Genomic DNA, 27,175 nt, shown 5'->3' with positions numbered 1-27,175 from the left:
TTCACCCCCCAGGAGTATAGACCCCCCAGGACAATTAACCCCCCAAGAGTACAGACCCCCCTAGGACAATTCACCCCCAAGAGTACAGACCCCCTAGGACAATTCACCCCCAGGAGTACAGACCCCCAGGACAATTCCCCCCCCCCTCAGGAGTACCACCCCCATTCATGCACCTGGGCCTGTAGCCGCCCAAAGAGTTACTTACTCAGACTGTCACTGACTCTCCAGGTGGCACGATGTGATAGGAGGCAGCCAGTGAGAGAGACAGCTGAGTCTCAGTCAGACAGGGATAGCGTGGCACCGGGACCCAGGACTCTCCATCGGGCCTCCAATGTAAAAATGCATATAAAAGCAAAAGAGAAAGCCTTAAAAAATACAAGGCTGAGTGATCATCATCAGTATTCCAACTTTACAAAGAATGCAACAAAAATGTAAGGGTGCAATCAGGGAAGCCAAGATAGAACGCAAAAGGAACATAGCGCAGGAGAGTAAAAAAAAAAATCCAAAGAAATTCTTTAAGTATTTAAACAGTAGGAAAGGGAGGTCAGAACATATTGGCCCCATAAAGAATGATGAAGGGAATCTGGTTACTAAGGATGGATACCGTATATACTCGAGTATAAGCCGAGATTTTCAGCCTCTTTTTTGAGGCTGAAAGTGCCCCCCTCGGCTTATACTCGAGTCATCGCTGTCTGCCTGCTCGATCAGCGTGTCGAGCAGACAGACAGCGGCCATTCTATAATTCAAAAGCCGCGCCTCCGGCTCCGCCTTCGCCTGTGATAGGCGGAACACTGAATTTCCCAGCAGCCTGTGTTCCGCCTATCACGGACATCGTCTCATCCTCGTACTACGGACGAGGATGAAAGGATGTCCGTGATAGGCGGAACACAGACTGCTGGGAAATTGTGTTCCGCCTATCACAGACAGGGAGGCGCGGCATTTGAACAGGGGAATGGGCGCCGACGAAGAGCGGTGATCCTGGGACGGGACCGGACGGAGGCTCGGCTCGGGACGGGACGGGACCGGACGGAGTCTCGGGACGGGACGGGACCGGACGGAGGCTCGGGACGGGACGGGACCGGACGGAGGCTCGGCTCGGGACGGGACGGGACCGGACGGAGGCTCGGGACCGGACGGAGGCTCGGGGACACAGGTAGGCTGGACACACAAGGCCACACACACACACACACACACACACACACACACACACACACACACACACGGATGGATGGATACACACACAGGGATGGATGGATGGACACACACACAGGGATGGATGGATGGATGGACACACACACACACAGGGATGGATGGATGGATGGACACACACACAGGGATGGATGGATGGATGGACACACACACACACAGGGATGGATGGACACACACACACACAGGGATGGATGGATGGATGGACACACACACAGGGATGGACAGGCATATCTCACCCTCGGCTTATACACGAGTCAATAGGTTTCCCAGTTTTTTGGGGGTAAATTGGGGGCCTCGGCTTATACTCGGGTCGGCCTATACTCGAGTATATACGGTAGTTGCAAAGGTGTTGAATTTATTCTTCTACTCAGTCTTCACGAGGGAAACGGGAGGCTTCAGTAACCAAAACTGCAATGTTTACCTCCATTACACGTCACAAGAATCACCCTCATGGCTAACAGAGGATAGAATTAGGACGAGACTTGAAAACCTTGACATTAATAAGTCACCGGGACCAGATGACATGCACCCGAGGGTCCTTAAGGAACTCAGTCAAGTAATTGCCAGACCATTGCTCCTAATTTTTATAAACAGTCTACTGCCTGGTATGGTACCAGCAGATTGGAGAAAAGTCAATGTAGCACCAATATTTAAAATTTTTAAAAAAGGACCAATATACAGTGGATATAAAAAGTCTACACACCCCGGGTAAAATGTCAGGTTTCTGTGATGTAAAATAATGAAACAAAGATAAATCATTTCAAATCTTTTTCCATCTTTAATGTGACCTATAAACTGTTCAATTCAGTCGAACAACAAACTGAAATCTTTAAAGTGGAGGGAAGTAAAAATGGAAAACTAAAATAATATGGTTGCATAAGTGTGTACAGTCTTAAACTAATTCTTTGTTGAAGCACCTTTTGAATTTATTTCAGCACTCAGTCTTTTTGGGTATGAGTCTATCAGCATTGCACAATTGGACTTCCATCTACCTTGACTAAGGCCCCTGTTCCAGCCCAAGAAAAACAGCCCCAAAGCATGATACTGCCACCACCATGCTTTATGGTGGGTATGGTGTTCTAAAAAATCTTTTGGAATTATGGCCAAAAAGTTCAACCTTGGTTTCATCAGACCATAACACATTTTCCCACATGCTTTTAGGAGACTTCAGATGTGTTTTTGCAAAATTTAGTCAGGCTTGGATGTTTTTCTTCGTAAGAAAAGGCTTTCTTCTTGACACTCTACCCTATAGCCCAGACATATGAAGAATACGGGAGATTGTTGTCACATGTTACACACAGCCAGTACTTGCCAGATATTCCTGCAGCTCCTTTAATGTTGCTGTAGGCCACTTGGCAGCCTCCCTGACCAGTTTTCTTCTCGTCTTTTCATTAATTTCATGATGGGGCACAATTCCTGCCAATGGTATCAACAATTGTGCACAATTCCTCACAATGACACCAACGATAGGGCAGGATTTATCTCCATGACACCAACAATACATCCCAATGACATCAATGAGCAGGCCCAATGACACCAACGATGAGGCACAGTTCCTCACAATGACACCAACAGTGGGGCAGGGTTTCTCTCAATGACACCAACAATTTTGCCCAATGACACCAATAATGGGGCCCAAAGACACCAACGATGGGGCCCAATTCCTCTCAATGACACCGGAATGGCACAATTCCTCCCAATGACACCAACAAAGGGGTACGATTTCTCCCAATGACACAAACAATAGGGCCCAATGACACCAATGATGGGACCCAATTACACCAACAATGGGACACAATTTCTCTCAATGAACCAACAATGGGGGCCAATGACACCAATGAAGGTGCACAAATACTCCCACTGAAAAAGCAACAGGGCATCATTTTTTCCCACTGATGTCAGGACCTTTTTGACTGCCACTGATCACTGTCTGGCACATGTAAAGTCTGAAGGACAGTAAACTGGCCCTTTGTTTAGAAAGTTTGGAGACCCCTGTTTTAGATGACCATTAATCTGTGAAACCCTGTGATTGATGAGTTGATGGGACTCGGCTGGCCACAGATCGGTGTAAGGGGCCGAACCCGGCCCCCCACCACGTGATCAGCTGCTAGTCAATGACAGCTGATCACCTGATGTAAACAGAAGATCGTAATCAGTATCTTTTTTCTCCCCTACACTAACATTGGTCCCTCACACAGAGAGCAGCTGCTTCATCTGTGCTCCCCAGTGCCACCTGCCAGTGCCCACCAGTGCCACCTACCAGTGCCCATAGTGCCACCTACATTTGCCCACAAGTGGCTCTTTGTTTAGAAAGTTTGGAGACCTCTGCCTTAGACAATCAGATGCTCACTGGTTTAAGAATCTACAATTTTATTTCTTATAAATATTAATAGCTATATATACTATATATTGTGCGCTTTTAGAAACACAACAAACCTTTTTTATGAAACAATCTACATCATTATTATTATTATCTACGTTATTTTGAACTAGTTTCTGTGGAAATCTGTTATGCATTTTCACAATACTTACTGTAAAGAAGCCTTTCTCTATGTGGCAGTCAAACCTCTATTCTTTCTGGTGCAAAGAGTGCCCCTTGTCATTGCTCATGACTTTAAAGTTAACAACAAAGTTCACTATCTGGACCATTTATGTTTTCATACATGCTGATCATATCCCCCTTAAAGTGATTGTAAAGACTCCTTTTTTTTTTATAACAAACCTGTTATACTTACTTCATCTGTGCAGTTGGTTTTGCACAGAGCAGCCCGGATCCTCCTCTTCTCGGGTCCTCTTTGCTGCTCCTAGCCTCCCGCCTCCTTTGAGTGCCCCTCAGTCAGCAGCTTGCTACAGGGGGCACTCAAGCTGAGTCAGAGCTCCGTGTATCCATTCAGACACAGAGCCCTGACCTGGCACCATCCCCTCTCTCCCCTGATTGGCTGACTGGCTTTGATTGACAGCTGCGGGAGCCAATGGAGCTGCTGCTCTATCTCAGCCAATCAGGAGGAGTGTACTGGATGGCTGAGGGGATCGTGGACATCGCTGGAGAGATAAGGAGCTCAGGTAGGTAATTGGGGGGTGCTAGGGGGCTGCTGCACGCAAATTTTTTATCTTAATGGAATGCATTAAGATAAAAAACCTTCTGCCTTTGCAATCCCTTTAAAGAGGAAGTAAACCCTGATGAGTTACTTCCTCTTTGATTCCCTGCACAGGTAAAGCATAATGGGCTACTATGCATCGCATAGTAGTCCATTATGTGTCACTTACCTGACACAGGAGCCACCGAAGTCAACGCTGCCCAATGTAGTTCCGAGCGTCCATCTTCTTAGTGGGTCTCGCTGCTCCGGCGCTGTGATTCGCTGGAGCAGCGATGACGTCACTCCCGCGCATACGCACGGGAGCCGACACTCGCGGCATATTGCTGCGATCTGCGGCTTGCTCAGTGCGCCTGCGCGCCGCCGTCTACAGCGCATGCGCCATAGACAGCGGTGGCTGTCTTCAAGTAAATATCTCCTAAACCATATAGGTTTAGGAGATATTTCTTGGACTTACAGGTAAGCCTTAATCTAGGCTTACCTGTAGGTCAAAGTGGTTTGTAAGAGTTTACAACCACTTTAATAGCAGCTTCTCAAGGGAGAATACATACATTCAATTTAGTTGTTTTTCTCCTCCATTCTCCATGCCCCCTATCATTTCTTGGCACTCTTTCCAGTTCCACAAAATCTTTTTTTTTGTGAAATGACGCCTAATGGTTTATTCAACATAAGGTCTTATTTATGCTATGCATTGGGAAGGATTATTATTTTTTCTGGTAGTCAATAGCTCTCTTTATACAAGATAGTATCTACAGTAGTATACAAGCTTACACATAATGCCTATAATAGGTTTTTGGCAATGCTACAGCTACCCATAAAAAAAGTTTAACATGCCATTTTATATGTGAAGAAGTATTTTTGCTATTATTTCAAAAATTCATTTTTTCTGGATTGCCAGGTGAACCCTAAAAGAGAAGTCTACTGGACCCATGTTAGCTCCGATGCCTGTAGGTTTGCCATGATATGGAAATACGGTGGAATTTACATGGATACTGATGTCATCTCACTTCGTCCAATACCCGAGGACCATTTTGTAGCAGCCGAAACTTTCACAACTACTAGCAGTAGTGTTTTTGGCCTCTCCCCACATTATCAGTTGACATGGCAGTTTATGGAGAACTTTGTTGAGAACTACAGGGGAGAGATATGGGGACACCAAGGGCCAGGGGTTTTCACTCGTGTTATTAAGAAATGGTGTGGTATGCCTGAATTTAACTCTAAAAATGACCTCATGTGTACAAACATCAGTTATTTTCATCCTCAACGTTTCTACCCCATCTTGTATCCATCATGGAAAAGGTACTTTGAAGTATGGCCGAATTTGCCAACTTTTAATGACTCCTATGCCGTACATCTTTGGAATTTCATGAATAAAGAAGGTAAATCCATGGTACCTGGAAGCAACACATTGGTGGAACATCTCTACCAAAAACATTGCCCTACCACCTATGGATATATCTTAAGAAATTAGAAAACTCACATTTAAACAGGTATTTTGAGCTTATAAAGCAGATTATGGGATTAATTTCAAGAGGACATATAGGGAAAATGTGAGGCATCTCAAAGTCAACATACAAATATTGCATTCTGAGTTACACAATGGATACAGCTTAAAAGCTGAGTTTCATCCCAGTCCTAATTTTCTATTCCTGAATGTCCCACTAATGAACTTGTCCAATTGTTCAACGGTCTCCAAACTGAGGCTCAGGGGCCAGATGCGGCCCTTTGCTTGCTTTTATCTGGCCCTTGGGGCACTATTTCATCCACTGACACCAACAATAGGGCATTATTCCTCCCTCTGACACCAATGGTGGGGCACAATTCCTCACAATGACACCAACACTGGGACCCCAGTTTCCCTCAATGACACCAATAATGAGGCCAATGACACCAGTGATGGGGCACAGTTCCTCCCAATGACACCAATGATGGGGCACAGTTCCTCTCAATGGCACCAAAGATGGGCACAATTCCTCTCAATGACATCAAATGTTGGGGGGCAATTCCTTACAATGACACCATGTATGGGACATAATTCCTCCCACTGACACCGACAATGGGGCAGAGTTCCTCACAATGACACCAACAATTTGGCCCATCAGTGGTGGGGTACGATTCCTGCAAATTATATCAACAATGGGGCACAATCTCTTACAATGACACCGATAGGACATGATTTATCTTCCTGACACCAACAATGGGTTCCCATGACACAAATGATGGGGCCCAGTGACACCAACGATGGGACCCAATTCCTCTCAATGACACCAGTGATGGGGAACAATTCCTCCCAATGACACCAACAAAGGGGTACAATTTTTCTCAATGACACAAACAATAGGGCTCAATGACAAAAAATGATAGGGTCCAATTACACCAACAATGGGGCAGAATTTCTCTCAATGAACCAACAATGGGGCCCAATGACACCAATGATGGGGCAAAATTACTCCCATTGAAAAAAGCAATGGGGCATTATTTTTTCCTACTGATTTCAAGACCTTTTGACTCCCACTGACCACTGAAAAAAAGTTAATTATTCTTTAATTTAATGACTGTTATGTCTCTAAACCCACTTCAGCACTTCCCTCTCAAATGAGGTTTCACATAAGGCCATGTGAAAAACCTACTGAACATGGGTGTAAGGGATGGTGTAAATTCAAGATTAACTTCTTACTGCCCATGCTATAGCTCAAAGACGGCTACTGCCCAGGCCTTAATTGCCGGGAGGGCATCTATAGACATCCTCACGAGCATCTGCTGTCTGCACATCCCTGTGGGGTGAGTACAGCATGCTTTGTGATCTCCGAGTCTATGAGACTCAGTTGGTCCCAGATCAATCCTGGCCCCTTACTATGTGATCAGCTGTTAGCCAATGACAGCTGATTACGTGATGTAAACAGAAGATTGGTAATCAGCATATTTTTTCCCCTCATGCTGACATCGGACCCTCACACAGATATAGCCTCATCTGTGCCCACCAGTGCCACTTGCCAATGCCCACCAGTGCCACCTATCAGTACCCACCAGTGCCACCTACTAGTGCCCACAGTGCCAACTACCTTTGCACACCAGTGCTACCTATCAATGCCCACCAGTGCTGCAAATCAATGTCCATCAGTGCCACTGATCAATGCTGCTTGTCAGCGCCACATATCAGTGCACTTCAGTGCCACCTATCAATGCCCTTCAGTGCTACCCATCAGTGCCAACCATTAGTGCCCATCAGTGCCACCCATCAGTGCCACCTATCAGTGCCACCTATCAGTGCCTATCAGTGCCACCTATCACTGCCCATTAGTGCCACTGTATCAGTGCCTATTAGTGCAGCCTATCAGTGCCCATCAGTGCAGCCTCATCAGCGCATATCAGTGAAGGAAAAAAATGACCTGTTTTCAAAATTTTATAGCAAACTATGAAACAGTTTTTTTCTTTTTTTTCAAAATTTTCGGTCTTTTTTCATTTTTTTAGCAAAAAAAAAAAAAACCCAGCTGGGATTAAATATCACATAAAGAAAGCTCTATTAGTGTGAAAAATATAAACAATATATATGGGAACAATGCTGCATGACTGCTCAATTGTCATTCAAAGAGTGACAACGCAAAAAAAAAAACTAAAAATTGGTCTGGGCAGGAGGGGGGTTTAAGTGTCCAATAAGCAAGTTGTTAAAGTCCAATTTGAGACATTCTTTTTATTTTGAAAAAGTTGGGAAAGCATAGAACCTCTATCAAGGTATCCCATTTATAACACATGTTTTGATTCTGGTTTGGGGATTGTCTTTGTTACTTCTTGATGCCATTACACGGTACAGTATATAATATGACCGGACATACAGTATCCCACAAAAGTGAGTACACCCCTCACATTTTTGTAAATATTTTGTTCTATCTTTTCATGTGACAACACTGAAGAAATGACACTTTGCTACAATGTAAAGTAGTGAGTGTACAGTTTGTATAACAGTGTAAATTTGCTGTCCCCTCAAAATAAATCAACACACAGCCATTAATATCTAAACCGCCAGCAACAAAAGTGAGCACACCCCTAAGTGAAAATGTCCAAATTTGGCCCAATTATCCATTTTCCCTCCCTGTTGTCATGTGACTTGTTAGTGTTACAAGGTCTCAGGTTTGAATGAGGAGCAGGGGTGTTACCTTTGGTTTTATCGCTCTCACTCTCTCATACTGGTCACTGGAAGTTCAAATGGCACCTCATGGCAAAGAACTCTATGAGGATCTGAAAAAAAGAATTGTTGCTCTACATAAAGATGGCCTAGGCTATAAGAAGATTGCCAAGACCCTGAAGCTGAGCTGCATCATGGTGGCCAAGACCATACAGCGGTTTAACAGGACAGGTTCCACTCAGAACAGGCCTCACCATGGTTGACCAAAGAAGTTATAGATAGATATATAAAAAAAATTTGTGGACACAGATCTGATCACCCAGCACATGAGTTCCTCATTTCACAATTACTTGGTGTGTCTCCTCCTTTTTGTTTGCTGACATTTTTATATGTGAATCTCTGGAGCTTATCTCCAATACAACCCCCTTTTTGGACATACTGTATAGTGGTAAGATGCCCTACCAATATTTATGTATATTGTTGTATTGTATGATTTATATTAAAAATATATCGTTTTGGAATTGTAATACTGTATGTTTCATACTGCACAGTCAAGATTATTTCAAATGAATGCATATATTTTTGTATGTTTTGTATGTTCATGCTTTTTAACTATCATAAAAAAAAATTATGAATTTTAATATCTGTCTATGAAATTTAGTTATTTTCACCTTAAAAAAGCTACTGATGCGAGCATTTTTTTCATGTGTCCAACCTCTATCAAGGTTTTATTACCACCTGCACACCTGTTATGCCATGTACACATGGTCGGACATTCCGAACACAAAAACCATCGGATTTTTTCAGACGGATTTTGGCCTAAACTTGTGTTGCATACACATTGTCGGACAAAGTTGTCGGAAAATCCGATCGTTCGGAACATGGTGACATTCATTGCATATGACGGGACTACGTAGAGGCTAGTAGCCAATATCTTTGGTCTCGTAATTTAATCTGAGCATGCGTGGCACTTTGTCCGTCGGAATTCTCTACAAACGATCGAAAAAAGTCAGATCGGATTTTGTTGTGGGAAAATTTGAGATACAGCTCTCAAACTCCGTAGAGAAAAATTTGTTATTTTCCCCTGAAGCGTTTTGTAGCTTAAGGCTTCAAGCTACAAAACGCTCAGGTGTGAATGGGCCCTAAGAATGAGGGCTTTAAATGAAGCACATAGGTATACAGAAATAATTTAATATGATAATGATATTTAATATAATAATATAAATAATCTGGTACATAATGGTAATAATAATACATAAAGGAATCAATGCAGTACACGTACAAATTTACATGTAATAAAAATCACATAAGGTAAACAGTTGATAACACATAATTTGCGTATAATAAGTATATTAGGTAGAGACACATCTCTACACGTTTCATGGATTGAGTCAATCTTCAGGAGCACGCACGTGATCTGAATTATGCAATATATAATAGTAGATATATCTGTATGGTCTGACCCTGCCAAGGAAAGGGGTTAATAATAATGTTAAAACATTGCCTTCCACATGAAGTACAAAGCTGAAATGGCCTTACGTACAAAGAAATTGTGACTGGGAACCCTGCCTATGTGATACAGCACATTGTACAAATTCACGGAAAGGGCAGAATCATTCCAGACGGTAAGACAGGAGCTGTAAAGTTTGAAACTAGGCATGTGGGTGGCAGGGAGTGTATTTGTTTTCGCTGCAGCTATACCATCATCCCTGTCAGTGGAGGCTGCTGAGAGGTCATGAGTTGGGGTAAAGGTGGAAGGTGAGGAGGAGAAGTGTGTCCCTTTTGTGTGGCTTTCAGGTGCTGAAACGGACTGAGTGGTAGCAGGTTACATGCTATTTTGGGCATGTGGTACCCAAATGGCTGGAGTTTTTGCCCCGCTTGATCTGTTTGCAGCACATATTTCAAATTGCAACAGTGCGATCATCTGCACATGTGCTAAAAAAGGCCCACACAGCTGAGCTGTGGGAAGTGGACTGGAAGATAAGAACTCTACAATCGAATGGAATAGGATGGCTGCTCCCTACCCACTGTTTCACGATGGCTGCCTCTGGAGGACATCCTGCCTCATTAGGGTTATGCCTCCCCCTAACTTTTCTCTTCTGCTTTATCAGGCACCCAAGCAGAGTCAGTGATCTCATCACCATCATTCCCTCCATCCTTATCACTTTAGCCAACTTGGCAATTAGGGATTGGGCGACAGGCATACCGGAAGTGATGCAGGAGGATGAGCTTGGTGCTGGTGGATTGTATGTTTGCTTTTACTGAGCTAATGTGAGTAATAAATGTACCTTTTTTAAAATTAAATCCTTTTAAAAATGTTCTACACTATTGGAGATTCCTTCCTTACATATTAATATTGAAGAGATTATCGGGTAGGACCACCAGGATTCTTATAAAGGAGGTTTTCCTGATCTCGGAAATCCACAGGCTAAGTGTACTACTGAAAACATCCTTGGAGGCTGGAGATATCTGGACCCGTAGAGAAAGACCCATTTATCTAATGCTGTTACCTTACAGCAGTAAGGTTAACTGCTAATGAGCACTGAGGCAGAGATGGTTTATTTACCCCTTTCCCTCATCTGCACTTGGACTATATTGTGTTAAATATTAATCACTGCACAATTCTTTGGCTGGCACGAGTGTGGTTACTTTGCAAATTGCTGCTATTAAGAAATATTTATTTCACTATTACTTAACTTGGCAAGACGCTGCAGCTGGAGCAACATGACTGCAAATTTGTTATTCATCAGTGTTCTCCCCTCTCTGTAGGCTCGCGTTACTCGCTTCCTCAAACTCAGGACCAACATCAGAAACAAGTAATGGCTGTGCATCGTCAACAAGCAAGTGGTTGATGCAGTGTTCAAATAACCTAGCTGACTCCTCCATGTATGATGCTGGGGCTATAGCAGGAGTAGATGTGAACAAGGAGGCAGCTGAGGTGGACTCAAACTTGTTGGCCTCCCAGACATGATAGGGGAGGGGGGGATGCTTATTACACAAATGGGTGATTGGATGCACTTTAATAAACTGCGGTGTTTGGTGCAATATAAACTATTCATTTGAGGGCTGCCACTGACATAAATTGAGAAACTAAAAATATATATATATAATAAAAAAGGGGAAACGCCAGCATTGCAGTAAGATAAACTACGGTTGACAATTTAAAAAAGGGGACGGGAACAGAAAAAAAGAACAAAAAAAAGTATGTATACAGCACTGTATATAGCACTAAATGTAATGCTGTTAAACACTATGCTACACTGACACTACACTATACTTACACTACACTAACACTACACTGACACTCTACACTCATACTAACTAGCTTGCTAAAAATGTATTGTTGCTGAGCCCTGCTCTATCTCTAACTCCACGTTACAAAAGGTTCCATGGGAAGGAACCTTTATTAGTGTGGGGCTGGGACCATAGGCATGTGCAGCCTTATGCATTAGAGTGTGCACCCCAAAGCTTAAACACACATGCGTGTATATATATATATTTACACTATATTACTAAAAGTATTGGAATGCCTGCCTTTACATGCACATGAACTTTAATGGTAGGCTGTCAGGGAGTATCGGCTTACCCGTAAGGGTAAGCCGATACACCAACAGCATACATGAGACCTGCATGGCATCAGTGATCTGCTGATCGCTGGTACAATGCTTTCCAGGCTTCTGCAACAAAAAATAATAAATGCAAATTTTTTTTATTGATGGGCACACTGGCAGCAATTGATGGGCACACTGGCAGCAATTGATGGGCACAGTAGCCGCAACTGATGAGCACACTGGCAGAAATTGATGGGCACAGTGTCAGCAATTGGTGGACACACTGGCAGCAATTGATGGGCACACTGGCAGAAATTGATGTGTACAAGGGCAGCAATTGATGGGCACAGTGGCAGCAATTGATGGGCACACTGGCAGCAATTGATGTGTACAGTAGCTGCATTTGATGGCACAGTGGTGGCAATTCATAGGTACAATGGCAGCCTTTTATGGGCACAGTGGCTTCATTTGATGGCACAGTGGTGGGAATTGATGGCACAGTGGCTGCATTTGATGGCGCAATGGCTGCATTTGATGGGCACAGTAGCTGTGTTTGATGGACACAGTGGCTGCAATTGATGTTTTTTTTCAGTTTGTTTGCACCCCCCCAAAAAAAAATTTTTTTGCGCACCGGCTGCCACTGCTCCAGTGTGGGCTTACGTACAGATACGTTAAACCACATTGGCACTGCTTCCCGTCCACCATATATTGGGGCTGTGGGCATATGGGAAGTGGTTAATATATACTTGGGATTTATTTTGTTTATATCAAAGACATGTAGAATATATATATATATATATATATATATATATATATATATATATATATATATATATACAGTGCCTTGCGAAAGTATTCGGCCCCCTTGAACTTTTCAACCTTTTGCACATTTCAGGCTTCAAACATAAAGATATAAAAATTTTATTTTTTGTGAAGAATCACCAACAAGTGGGACACAATTGTGAAGTGGAACGAAATCTATTGGATATTTTAAACTTTTTTAGCAAATAAAAAACTGAAAAGTGGGGCGTGCAAAATTATTCGGCCTTTACTTTCAGTGCAGCAAACTCACTCCAGAAGTTCAGCGAGGATCTCTGAATGATCCAATGTTGTCCTAAATGACTGATGGTGATAAATAGAATCCACCTGTGTGTAATCAACTCTCTGTATAAATGCACCTGCTCTGTGATAGTCTCAGGGTTCTGTTGAAAGCGCAGAGAGCATCATGAAGACCAAGGAACACACCAGGCAGGTCCGTAATCCTGTTGTGGAGAAGTTTAAAGCCGGATTTGGATACAAAAAGATTTCCCAAGCTTTAAACATCCCAAGGAGCACTGTGCAAGCGATCATTTTGAAATGGAAGGAGTATCAGACCACTGCAAATGGAAGGAGTATCAGACCACTGCAAATCTACCTCTAAACTTTCAGCTCAGACAAGGAGAAGACTGATCAGAGATGCAGCCAAGAGGCACATGATCACTCTGGATGAACTGCAGAGAACTACAGCTGAGGTGGGAGAGTCTGTCCATAGGACAACAATCAGTCGTACACTGCACAAATCTGGCCTTTATGGGAGACACTCCAAACATGTGGAAGAAGGTGCTCTGGTCAGATGAAACAAAAATCGAACTTTTTGCCCACAATGCAAAAGTATATGTTTGGCGTAAAAGCAACACAGCTCATCACCCTCAACACACCATCCCCACTGTCAAACATGGTGGTGGCAGCATCATGGTTTGGGCCTGCTTTTCTTCAGCAGGGACAGGGAAGATGGTTAAAATTGAGGGGAAGATGGATGCAGCCAAATACAGGACCATTCTGGATGAAAACCTGTTGGAGTCTGCAAAAGACCTGAAACTGGGACGGAGATTTATCTTCCAACAAGACAATGATCCCAAACATACAGCAAAATCTACAAAGGAATGGTTCACAAATAAACGTATCCAGGTGTTAGAATGGCCAAGTCAAAGTCCAGACCTGAATCCAATCGAGAATCTGTGGAAAGAGCTGAAAACTGCTGTTCACAAACGCTCTCCATCCAACCTCACTGAGCTCGAGCTGTTTTGCAAGGAAGAATGGGCAAGAATTTCAGTCTCTCAATGTGCAAAACTGATAGAGGCATACCCCAAGCGACTTGCAGCTGTAATCGCAGCAAAAGGTGGCTCTACAAAGTATTAACGCAAGGGGGCCGAATAATCTTGCACTCCCCACTTTTGATTTTTTTATTAGTTAAAAAAGTTTCAAAAATCCAATAGATTTCGTTCCACTTCACAATTGTGTCCCACTTGTTGGTGATTCTTCACAAAAAAATAAAAATGTTATATCTTTATGTTTGAAGCCTGAAATGTGGCAAAAGGTTGAAAAGTTCACTCGGCTGCCGCTCTCCAGGCTCCGCTAGTCCACTGCTTCTAAGGGAGAGAGAAGCTGGGGGGGGAAGTGCAGATGTAGATCACTCTGCCGGCACCTGCGGGACCTGCAGCCATAACTATAGAAGCTGCATCGGTAAATGCGGCTGGGCTACTCCGCGGCTGTGGTCCTAGTTCCCTGCTCAATCACCTCCCACTCGCATCACAGCTTTTTCTGCCAGCCGGACCCGACCCCAGTGGTGATGACTGAGTTGAGAGTGCTAACAGTATGCAAACATTAAAGTAGACATTATTACAATCACGGGGAACTTTTATACAAAAAATTATTATGGAGACTAGAGGTCCACTTTAAGAGAGGGATCCTTGTGACTGTTGCTGCTGTTAACCCCTGGTACCCTATTTTTTATTTTTTTATTATTTTTATTGTAAGAATATAAATTGGAATACAAAACAAAGCCTATTGGGCATACCCAGGCTTAAGTGAAAACACACACATTAAAAGACAAAACAACAAAAGGCAAGGCTTAAGGGAACGTTAAACGCATGCCTGGCCTGGAACATTGCTAATGGTGTCCCAGTGCTGTCCATTTTATGTCCTACTGCTCAAAGGACTGTGTTAAGAAGTAGATGCAAAGGTAAGACTGTCCTCACATTCCTGTTTAGTGTTCTGGAGTATCCCACAGCTTCCTTAAGCCCCATCTAAGTTAACCTACAATGAACTTTAAAAAAAAAAACCCTAGGCTGTTCATTGAGCCAGAGGTGTGTATGTTACTCTTTGCCTGGCTGACGTTGAACCTTTTGTACCTGTTGGGTAGGGATGAGCTTCGAGTTCGAGTCGAACTCATGTTCGACTCGAACATTGCCTGTTCGCCTGTTCAGCGAACAGTGAACAATTTGAGCTGTGATCGCGGCAAATTCGAAAAGCCAGAACACCCTATACAAGTCTATGGGAGAAATCTAAAGTGCTAATTTTAAAGGCTAATATGCAAGTTACTGTCCTAAAAAGTGTTTGGGGACCCGGGTCCTGCCCCAGGGTACATGGATCGATGCAAAAAAAAGTTTTAAAAACCGCGTTTTTTCAGGAGCAGTGATTTTAATAATGATTAAAGTGAAACAATAAAAGTGTAATATTCCAAAAAAAAAAAAGTGTAATATTCCTTGAAATTTCGTACCTGGGGGGTGTCTATAGTATGCCTGTGAAGGGGCACATGTTTCCCGTGCTTAGAACTGTCTCTGCACAAAGTGTCATTTCGCAAGGAAAAAAAGTCATTTAAAATCACTTTCCATTGTGGGCTCCCGTAATACAGAGAACGCTCAATGTATTTTTACACTTTCTTTGTGAAATGATAGGGGTACTTTTGTACCCCCCTTACCATTTCAAACAGGGGGGGCGGGATCTGGGTGTCCCCTTGTTAAAGGGGGCTTCCAGATTCTGATAAGCCCCCCGCCCGCAGACCCCCACAACCACCGGCCAGGGTTGTGGGGATGAGGCCCTTCTCCACATCAACATGGGGACATGGTGCTTTGAGGGGTCACAGACCTACAAAGCATCCTCCCAATGTTGAGGGCATGTGGCATGGTATGGTTCAGGAGGGGGGGCGCTCTCTCTTCCCCCCCCTCTTTTCCTGCAGCCTGCCAGGTTGCGTGCTCGGATAAAAGGTCTGGTATGGATTTTTAGGGGGACCCCCATGTCAATTTTTTTTTTAATTTGATGCGGGGTTCCCCTTAATATCAATACCAGACCTGAAGGGCCTGGTAATTGAATTTAGGGGAACCCCCACGCTTTTTTATTTTTTATTTTTATTTTTTTATCAATGAATGAATTGTCAGCTAATACAGAGAACACTCATTGAGTTTTCTCTGTATTACGGGAGCCGACAATGGAAAGTGATTTTAAAAGACTTTTTTTCCTTGCGAAATGACACTTTGTGCAGGGACAGTTCTAAGCACGGGAAACATGCGCCCCTTCACAGGCATACTATAGACACCCCCCAGGTAGGAAATTAAAAAAAATTACACTTTTATTGTTTCACTTTAATCATTATTAAAATCACTGCTCCTGAAAAAACTGCAGTTTTTAAAACTTTTTTTTTGCATTGATCCATGTCCCCTGGGGCAGGACCCGGGTCCCCAAACACTTTTTAGGACAGTAACTTGCATATTAGCCTTTAAAATTAGCCCTTTAGATTGTGAACGTTTGAGTCCCATAGACTTTAATAGGGTTCTAAAGTTCACACGAAGTTTAGGTCTGTTCGCAGTTTCTGGTGCGAACCGAACGGGGGGGGGGGGGGGGGGTGGCGGTGGGGTGTTCGGCTCATCCTTACTGTTGGGTAAAAAATTGCCCCCAGAGAAGGAGATAATAGGAGATACATCAACTACTTAATCCAAGAACACCCAAGAATGGCTAGTTTTTAATAGAAGTACTATTTGTGAGATTTAAATATATAATACATGCTACTTAATGCTTAATAATGGTTAGATAACTAAGCACTATCATGAGCCAGTAAATACATCTGAAAAAACATTTTTAAAAAGGTAACGATTCACAATTTAAATTTTCTACACATACAGTATGGTAATTAAAAAATGTACCCAAATATTCAAGTTTATTATCATTATTGAAACAAGCTTATAAATGACCTAATGACAACAAAAATCCAGAAGGAAACTACAGCAACTCACAATTTACTGCAGGTTGTAAAAGCTTACTTTTGTGCACTAAATTGTTGCTAATTTTAAAGGCTAATATGCAAGTTATTGTCTTAAAAAGTGTTTGGGGACCTGGGTCCTGCCCCAGGGGACATGTATCAATGCAAAGTGTAATTTCTGCAGGAAAAAAAAGTCATTTAAAAGCACTCACGGCTATAATGAATTGTCAGCTCCCCATAATACAGAGAACAGTCATTGAAAGTCATTGATTAAAAAAAACAAAAAAAAAAAAACGTGGGGTTCTCCCAAATTCAATTACCAGGCCCTTCAGGTCTGGTATGAATATTACCCCTCAAAGCACCATGTCCCCATGTTGATGGGGACAAGGGCCTCACCCTCGAAACCCTGGGTGGTGGTTGTGGGGGTCTGCGGGCCGGGGGGTTTATCAGAATTTGGAAGCCCCCTTTAACAAGGGGACCCCCAGATCGTGCCCCCCCCCTGTTTGAATACAAAAGTACCCCTACCATTTCACAAAGAAAGCGTAAAAAATTGTTAAAAAACACACTGACACCGTTGGGAAAAGTCCTTTATTAAAAAAACAAATAAATAAAAAAGATTCCAGCTGTGGTAATCCACTCTTGCTATCCAGCAATGGCTGATCTCTTCTCCGGGGTCCAGCGATGGGTGATCTGATCTCTTTGGGGTCCAGCGATGAGTGATGTCTCCCGATGGTTCAGCGCAGCACATCCTGTCTCCACCGGAGACACTACGGGAAACCTGCGTTACATCAGAGGGTGGCGGGGTCATCACTGGGGAAGCCCGGGGTTTCCCCTTGAGTCAAAGGGGGGTGGGGTCAGGTGACGGGTGGCCCTGTCCTCCTCAGCTAAGACCTGTCAGGCTGCTGGGATTCCCTCAGTGTCTCCTGTGGAGACAGGATGCGCTGCACTGGACCATCGGGAGAGATCACCCATCGCTGGACACCGGAGAAGAGATCAGATCACCCATTGCTGGACCCCGGAGAAGAGATCAACCATCACTGGATAGCAAGAGTGGATTACCCCCGCTGGAATCTTTTTTTATTTTTAATAAAGGACTTTTCCCAATGGTGTCTGTGTCTTTTTTAACAATTTTTTACACTTTCTTTGTGAAATGGTAGGGGTATTTTTGTACCCCCTTACCATTTTAAACAGGGGGGCGGGATCTGGGGATCCCCTTGTCAAAGGGGCTTCCAGATTCTGATAAGCCCCCCCACCCGTAGAACCCCATGGGAATGAGGCCCTTGTCCCCATCAACATGGGGATATGGTGCGTTGAGGGGTCACAGATCCCCCAATGTTGAGGGCATATGGCCTGGTACGGTTCAGGAGGGGGGCGCTCTCTCATCCCCCCTCTTTTCCTGTGGCCTGCCAGGTTGCGTGCTCGGATAAAGGGTCTGGTATGGATTTTTGGGGGGGAACTCCACGCCATAAAAAAAAAAATTGACGCGGGGTTCCCCTTAATATCCATACCAGACCTGATGGTCCTTTTAATTGAATTTGGGGGGAACCCCACACTTTTTTTTGTTATCAATGACTTTCAATGACTGTTCTCTGTATTACGGGGAGCCGACAATTCATTATAGCCGCAAGTGATTTTAAATTACTTTTTTCCTGCAGAAATTACACTTTGTGCAGGGACAGTTCTAAGCATGGGAAACATGTGCCCCTTTACAGGAATACTATACCCCCCCCCCCCCCCCAGGTACTAAATTTAAAGGAGTATTACACTTTTATTGTTTCACATTAAGCATTATTAAAATCACTGCTTCTGAAAAAACGGACGTTTTTAAAAGTTTTTTTTTGCATTGATACATGTCCCCTGGGGCAGGACACTTTTTAAGACAATATCTTGCATATTAGCCTTTAAAATTAGCACTTTTGATTTTGAACGGTCGAGTCCCATAGACTTTAATAGGGTTCTAAAGTTCATGTGAATTTTAGGTCTGTTCGCAGGTTCTGGTGCGAAACGAACCGGGGGTGTTCGGCTCATCCTTACCCAGCATCTACAGCATTTCTCTTTTTAGACATCTGGTCTATGTAGCTGAACTCAAATTGAGTGGAATGTTACTCATATGCACATTTTAAAATAGCTAATACCCTGTTTTATCTTTTCCTAGTACTTTTGATACCCTTTCCCATATCTCCCATGGAGATAGACCTCTTCCTGGGCCAGGATTGTGGGGATCTGCAGGTGGGGGGCTTAGCAGAATCTAGAAGACCCCTTTAACAGCAAGGGGCACCTACTGAGTAACATATCAATATGGTCACACCATTTCCTCAAACTCAATCTGTCTAAAACTGAGCTTGTAATATTTCCTCCTCCCCGATCACACCTTCATGATTTTACCATTTTTTTTTCTTTCAAAATATTTTATTTTCAATTAAATAAAAACAATGGAAAACAGAATTGAAATTACAATGCATACACTTATTCTTATGATATAGCATTTGACAAGTGCGGAATGTGTTTAGGAGGTATATAAGGTTATAGGTTAGACCCACTGAATGGGCAAGCTATAGAAAACCTTGTGGTGCTCCTGTTTTTGGAGGACCCACTGAGGGGAATAAGAGGATACTCCAGGCACCCCTTTGGGGGATCATGCTGTGCCCAGGGAATATCTCCCAAATCCCTCCCCAGAAGGGCCTGGTTAGAGGTTTCCGACACCAAGGCTGCCAGGAATTAAACTTTGTAGCTGAGGCCTATAGTCTCTTCTAGATGGGGGATTGTTATAGAGTCTTCTCTGAGGTTTATGTACCAAAGGTACCCTCGGTGAGAGGAGAGGATGTCAAGTGTATGATGAGAGAGGAGAGGAGTAGCAGAAAGCAGGAGAAAAAAAAGGGGGGGGGGGGGTTGAAGCAGGCAAAAGAAGAAAGAAGTCAAACAGCAGAACGGGAGTGGTGGTACTAGTTTGTTAGACTTGTATCCCAGCTATAAGAGATATGGCCATATATTTGGCCCAGTGTTCCCAGGTTGCTTAAAACTCCTTGGTTTTGTCTAAGAGGATGCTTGTGAGTTTTTCTTGGGACATAATCCATGAGATTTTTCTTTTGGTGGCAGGTAGGGAAACCTTTGGTTGTTTCCAAGCCTTAGCTATTGTCAGCTTTGCACCCAGTAAAATGAAGTGTATTAGTTTGCGTGTGGCTTTAGATGTCTTGGGAAGAATAGTTGGGAAGAATAGTGTTCAAAAGAGCAACTGCCGGGGTTTTTGGAATCTGGTGATTTGTAACCCTTTGGATCAAGGCAAACACCCTATTCCAGTATGACCTTATTCTGGGGCATTCCCACCATGTGTGAGCCATAGTGCCTGTAAGTTGGCACTCTCTGAAGCATTGAGGGTTGGCTGTAGGTACATGGAGGCCAACTTGGCTGGAGTGAGGTACCACCCGGTCATCACTTTTAAATTGCATTGGATCAGGGATATATTTTGTATCCCTTTAAATGCTCCAGAAATGTATGTCTGCCATTGCTCCAAGGTCCAGTTTATTTGCAAGTCATCCTCCCAAGACATCATATACAGGGATTTGACGGGAATTTGGGAGCGACGTCTCCTTTTGGTGCTGGAGGTCAGAGTGGGATGAAGTCCATTCTGTGACTGGGTGCTATTGAACTGTCCATCCCGCTGAGTGGCTTGAGGAAGAGAGAGAGTTAGAGAAACGAAGGAGGGAGAGGGGAAACAAAATAAAACCAAATGTCTTCTATGAAGACCAAACGGGTCTGACTTTGACTTAGTCAGCCAGACTCCTGTCAATTTCCGTCTGCTGCCCCTAAAAGGGGGCCGACGTCCCATCACTCAGAATGGCTTCTGAGGGATAGGAGGAGGTGCAGGGGGTCACCCCAGGCCCATCTTGCACATTGGAACTGAATAGGTGATGGGACACAGCATGTTAAAACCTGGGTTAAGTCAAACTATCGTAAAGGGTTGGAACAAAATATAAGACAACAACAACGACAATCCAGATAAGTCCATAACAGAAATGTCTGGGATCTCGTCTCAAGGTAAATCGCCCGGGACAATGCACCAGACTAGGTTTGAGGGAGATGGCTGTCTCCGTGGGAGGGTGCCATTCCGGTGTTCTCGATAGTCAGAGAGCCTGGGTTTCAGCATACGAACCAAAGAAAAAAAAAAGGAAGAAAAAAAGAAAAAATTACAACCCTCCTGTGGGGTCTCTCGAGGTTGAGCGGGGGTAGTGTGGTTCGTTGCTTCCCACAGTGTGTCTTTTGATAGGAGAGACACATTGCCTGGGCTGAGAGCGTCTTCAGTTGCCCTAGTTCAGCAGTGTGGGCGGCTTCTTGCCACACACTTGGTTGCGTCGATGTCGTCTGGCGGGTAGGTTGGAGAAGGAGTGAGACTTTCCTTGTAGTGAAAATTTCACAGCAAATGGGAAGGCCCAACAGTACTTGATGTCTTGCTGAGAGAGGGCCATAAGGAGAGGTTTTAGAGATCTCAGTTTTGGATGGTGGTGGGGGAGAGGTCTGATTTGTACCTGGTGGTCAATGCATAACACTTTAGGCTTGGTGCGTTACTGTCACATGACTTCCTCCTTTACGGTATAAAAATGGTTTGACAATGATGTCCCTTGGAGATCCATCTTTCCTGGGGGGGCCCCCAAGGCCCTGTGAGCTCTGTCTAGCTCCAAGTGATGGGGGGTATGTTGGGTAAAAGGTCCTTGATAAGACCCTGGACTGCCAGGGAGATTTCAGTGACAGATTCTGGCAGGCCAAGAATTCTAATGTTGTATCTTCTGGACCTGTTCTCGAGGTCGTCGATCCTAGAGAGGGCGATATCAAGTTGATTCTAGAGATCTTGGATGTGTGCCACATTTTTATTGGTCTTAGAGACCATTAAGTCCAATTGATGTTCAATGGCCTCCATTCTGGTCCCTAAATTGGTAACGTCAGATTTGAGGTCTCGTGTGATTTTGTCAGCAGTATTGGGTAGTCCCCTTTCCAAGAGATCTGATAGTTTAAGGAATAAGTCCTGCTAAGGTGAGGCCTAGTCCTGGGCCAGAGAGCCTGGGGCTGGAGTAGTTTGCAAGTGGGGGAGAGCAGGCCCCATAGGGGAGAGTGAGTAATCCTCCATCGTACGGCACAGCAGAGACTCCGTGGATGTTGGAGAGGGAGCTAGGGGGGTTGTGGAGTGCCCCGGGCTACTTGTGAGTAGGTAAGTGTAGCGGGGAGAATCACTTGCCTCTGTTCTGGTATCCTCTCATCGCTGGCCGCATGTGTCTGTATGGGTGTTGTGATAGGGGCCATCTTGGTACACCCGTCTTGGAACTTGGGTGAATTGCGGCCCGAGGTCCCGTCTGGTGGTGATGGGGGGGGTGAAAAGTGTGCCTATGTGTACTGGTGTTAGTGTAGTTCTTGGTGTACTCACAGTAGATGTCCTCTCCTTTCTCGCTGGAACCGAAAAGGGCTCCACGAGGGGAGGTGACATCACTTTCTTCTGTTTTCTCTCTGTTTACATTTCACAGGCAGAGGAGGCATTTAATTCGCTAGAACCGATCAGCAGGTCCAGGTGAGAAATCATTGGTCTGGACCTGTAGACTGATCGGTTCTGTAATTCAGAACGGGCCTTGCGATGGTCAACCAAAGAAGTTGATTGCACGTGCTTTGCATCCAGAGGTTGTCTTTGGGAAATAGACAGATGAGTGCTGCCAACATTCCTGCAGAGGGGGGCCAGTCTGTCAGTGCTCAGACAATACACTGCACACTGCATCAAATTGGTCTGCATGGCTGTCATCCCAGAATGAAGCCTCTTCTAAAGATGATGCACAAGAAAGCCCACAAACAGTTTGCTGAAGACAAGCAGACTAAGGACATGGATTACTGGAACCATGTCCCGTGGTCTGATGAGACCAAGATAAATGTATTTGGTTCAGATGGTGTCAAGCGTGTGTGGCGGTAACCAGGTGAGGAGTAAAAAGACAAGTGTGTCTGCCCACAGTCAAGCATGGTGGTGGGAGTGTCATGGCCTGTGGCTGCATGAGTGCTGCCGGAACTGGGGATCTACAGTTCATTGAGGAACCATGAATGCCAATATGTACTGTAACATACTGAAGCAGAGCATGATCCCCTCCCTTGGGCCACTGGGCCACAGGGCAGTATAAACACACCTCCAAGATGACCACTGGATGCTAAAGAAGTGGAGGGTAAAGGTGATGGACTGGCGAAGCATGTCTCCAGACCTAAACCCTATTGAGCATCTGTGGGGCACCCTCAAACGGAAGGTGGAGGAGCGCAAGGTCTCTAACATCCACCAGTTCTGTGATATCATCATGGAGGAGTGTAAGAAGGCTCTAGTGGCAACATGTGAAGCTCTAGTGAACTCCATACCCAAGAGGGTTAAGGCAGTGCTGGAAAATAATGGTGGCCCCAAAAAATATTGACACTTTGGGCCCAATTTGGACATTTTCACTTAGGGGTGTACTCGCTTTTGTTGCCAGTGGTTTAGACATTAATGGCTGTGTGTTGAGTTATTTTGAGGGGGCAGCAAATTGACACTGTTATACAAGCTGTACACTCACTACTTTACATTGTAGCAAAGTGTAACTTCTTCAGTTTTGTCACATGAAAAGATATAATATAATATTTACAAAAATGTGAGGGGTGTACTCACTTTTATGAAATACTGTATATAAATATACACATATCTATATATACACTATATTACCAAACATATTGGGATGCCTGCCTTTAAAACGTACATGAACTTTAATGGCATCCCAATCTTAGTCCGTTGGGTTATATATTACATTGCCCCCCCCTTTGCAGCTATAACAGCTTCAACCCTTCTGGGAATGTTGTTCACAAGGTTTAGGAGTGTCTATGGGAAAGTTTGACAATTCTTATACTCATTTGTGAGGTCAGGCACTAATTTGGATGAGGAGGCCTGGCTCGCAGTTTCTCTGGCTCGCAGGACTCTGTGCAGGCCAGTCAAGTTTCTCCACCCCAAACTCGATCATCCGTGTTGGAACAGGAAAGGGCCATCCCCAAGCTGTTCCCACAAAGTTGGGAGCATGAAATTCTACAAAATGTCTTTGTATGCTGATGCCTTAAGAGTTCTCTTCACTGGAACTAAGGGGCCAAGCCCAACCCCTGAAAAACAACCCCACACCATAATTCCCCCTCCACCAAATGATTTGGACCAGTGCACAAAGCAAGGTCCATAAAGACATGGACAAGCGAGTTTGGGGTGGAGGAAATTTACTGGCCAGCACAAAGTCCTGACCTCAGCCCCATAGAATACCTTTGGGATGAATTAGAGCGAAGACTGCGAGGCAGGCCTTCTAGTCGACATTAGTGCCCGACCTCACAAATGTGTTTCTGGAAGAATGGTCAAACATTCCCATAGACACACTCCTAAACCTTGTGGACAGCCTTCCCAAAAGAGTTGAAGCTGTAACAGATGCAAAAGGTGGGCCAACCCAATACTGAACCCTACGGACTAAGACTGGGATGCCATTAAAGTTCATGTGTGTGTAAAGGCAGGTGTTTTTTACTTTTGGTAACACATTTATTATTTTTATTTTTTTTTCATTGGGCAAGAAAAAATTGCAATCCACACCATAGTATTTAACCTCTTAAGGACAAGCCTCCACAGTTTTACTATGGCAATGTGGCTGGTTCCCGCAAATCTCCATCATTGCATGTCGGTTCATACACGGTGAGGACATCGTGAGGCACCCTGGAAGGTAAGTGTCCTTATTTTAAAAATCAGCAGCTACAGTATTTGCTTTAAGGGGAAAAATCTTCCAGTCCTCAAGTAGTTAATACATACAGGTATACAGTAATCATCATTAGTTCAGTAAGCCTGCCAATCAGGAGAACATATGAAGCTAATACAACTAACTCTAGAGAAAGCTTTTTGCATGATTTTACTAAATAACCCCATTTGAGTACATAAAATGTTCATATAAAAAACACTTTACTATCTAAATAAATGACATTTAAATCACATTTGATTAACAGCTGCAAGCGGTGTGAATTTAGACATTTGGATCCCATCATCTTTATTTGTATAAGTATAAATATCTAAAGTTTTGCATTGTCATTTGCATCATGCACTGAAGTAAAATTTGCGCTGTAGGCAACATTTCCCATTCTGCCTTTCAAGAGAGCGAATTACAAATCATTGATGGCTTCTTCAATGGAAGACAATGCAGTTGACGCTATGGCCTTTATTGTTTCAATTACAGTTGTCTTTGTAATTGGAATAATTGTACATATATTTGTCATAGTTGGGAACATTGTTGCCTGGATGAAAGGAAAACCACTAGCTTCTACTGACCAGATTATCACCTCCCTTGAGATATCAAGAGTCATCTACATGTTGACCTGCATGTTTGATGGTGCTTCAAAGTTTTTACTAAAAAAAGCAGTAGTTATTACCATTCTTTTTAATTTTGTCCGGACCACTTCCAATTATAGCTGTGTATGGTTTTTGGCTCTCCTCTCTGTAGTCTTCTGCTTGAAGATCTCCAACTTTCACAATGTTTTCTTTCAATGTCTGAGGAGCATCATATCTACAAGAGTCATCCATCTGATTGTTGGTTCCGTGTTGATATCTGCCAGTCAAGCCTCATTGAATGTCTGGATCGCTGATTTAGAATTTTCAAACAATTATACTTCGGATTTTGCTCTTGATATCACTCGTCCAAAAGTTCAAGTGTTCTTGTTGTGGAATACCATGCCCTTCCTAATCTACCTCTTGGCGGCTGTTCCTCTCATTGCCTATCTCAGTTGCCATGCCAGAAGAATGAAACGTGAAGCAAAAATTACTCACCTGGATTCCTACTACAAGGCCATATGGTTTACAACCATCTCTTTCTTCAGCTGTGCAATCCACATTTCTATCAATGTTAATCCAGCCTATTATTCTTATTCTTTTATTTATGTTCTACTAAATTTTCTTCTAATTCTTCACTCTATTTTTCTGATCTTTGCAATGAACAAACTTAAAAATCAGTTGTCCTGGATACTTCAACAAGTAACCAAATTTAGGGCTGTTAATAGAGCTTCTGGAATCAGTTTTTGAGATCTGCTTGTGACTGTCATTCAAGATTTATTGGCAACTAGGGTGCAGCCTCAGCCCTTGTACACACGGTCGGAGAATCTGTCGGAATGAGTCTTATCGGACCGTGTCGTCAGATAATCCGACTGTGTGTGCTATGCATCGGACTGATTCCGTCCGAATCTCCGTCCGACCCAATTTTCCAACATGTTGGAAATATTTCCCGACCAACTGGGCCGGACAGACCTAATCCGATCATGTGTAGAGCATTTTGATCGGACCAAGTGCCACACATGCTCAGATCAAATTCCTACATGAAAGCTATTGGCTACTAGCCTGCATGTAGTCCCATCGTAACGAAATTACGTCATCATGTTCTGAAAGATCGGATTTTTCGCCAACTTGGCCCGACCGTGTGTATGCAACAGTTTCGGACACAATCCGTCGAACTAAATCCGATGGGCAAAATCCGATGGATTTGGTTGGCAAAATCTCCGACCGTGTGTACGTGGGCTTAGAATAGAGCTTATATTAAAAAAGTTTTAGTTCATACTACTGTAAGTGATTGTTGTTGTTTTTTAGTATGCAGCAGCAAATTTTTCTTAAAACCACACATCAATATAGTAAGTCACACAACAAATGAACACTAAATTGATTCAGCTTGCTCTCTACCCACCTGGAAAGCCACTCTAACATGTTTCACCTGCGCTGGGCTTAATCAGTGTGCAGTCATACAAGAAAAATCAGGTAAAAGAAATACTTAAATTATATCTGCTGTCAAACTTTCTAGATTTATATAGTGTGTGGAAGGGATGTACCTTTCATACAAGCAGCAAGGAAATTCTGCATTTAACCCATCACTTGCCAATTAATGACATGAGTGTCATTCTGTCTGAAGAAGGCTGGCAGAAATGGACCAAGGAGAAACCCAGGGGTGATATTGAAGCTTGGAAAAGGGAAAGTAGAAACTGGATTTTTTTTTAGTACAGGAGGAGTGGATTTACTAAAAAATTTAATATAAAAGAGAAATGTATGATTTATTGAATATATGTTTTAAGTTTAAGCACAGTTTTGCTAAAAAATAAATAAAAATAAAAAATAAAAGTCAGCAGCTACAAATACTGCAGCTGCTGA

General features: G+C 43.5%; 2 protein-coding genes across 2 annotated transcripts in view; both read left to right on the top strand.

The window, feature by feature from the left end:
• Positions 1 to 9,068, top strand: part of LOC143989176 (alpha-1,4-N-acetylglucosaminyltransferase-like) — a 35,053-nt gene extending 25,985 nt beyond the window's left edge. Inside the window, exon 3 of the mRNA XM_077489215.1 lies at positions 5,203 to 9,068. Coding sequence (XP_077345341.1) covers positions 5,203 to 5,775 — 573 coding nt within the window. The 3' untranslated portion in view covers positions 5,776 to 9,068. The remainder of the gene's footprint in view (positions 1 to 5,202) is intronic.
• A 16,097-nt stretch (positions 9,069 to 25,165) lies between these two features.
• On the top strand, positions 25,166 to 26,065 carry LOC143990336 (taste receptor type 2 member 64-like). The gene has a single exon (XM_077490380.1). It carries the CDS (start codon positions 25,166 to 25,168, stop codon positions 26,063 to 26,065), a length of 900 nt encoding a protein of 299 aa, XP_077346506.1.
• Positions 26,066 to 27,175: the final 1,110 nt, after the last annotated feature.

Source organism: Lithobates pipiens, unplaced genomic scaffold, assembly GCF_037356315.1.
Source record: "Lithobates pipiens isolate NorthernLeopardFrog02 unplaced genomic scaffold, aLitPip1_a1.2 Scaffold_18, whole genome shotgun sequence".
In the NCBI taxonomy this organism is placed as follows: Eukaryota; Metazoa; Chordata; class Amphibia; order Anura; family Ranidae; genus Lithobates; species Lithobates pipiens.
This window is presented reverse-complemented; position numbering and strand designations above follow the sequence as displayed.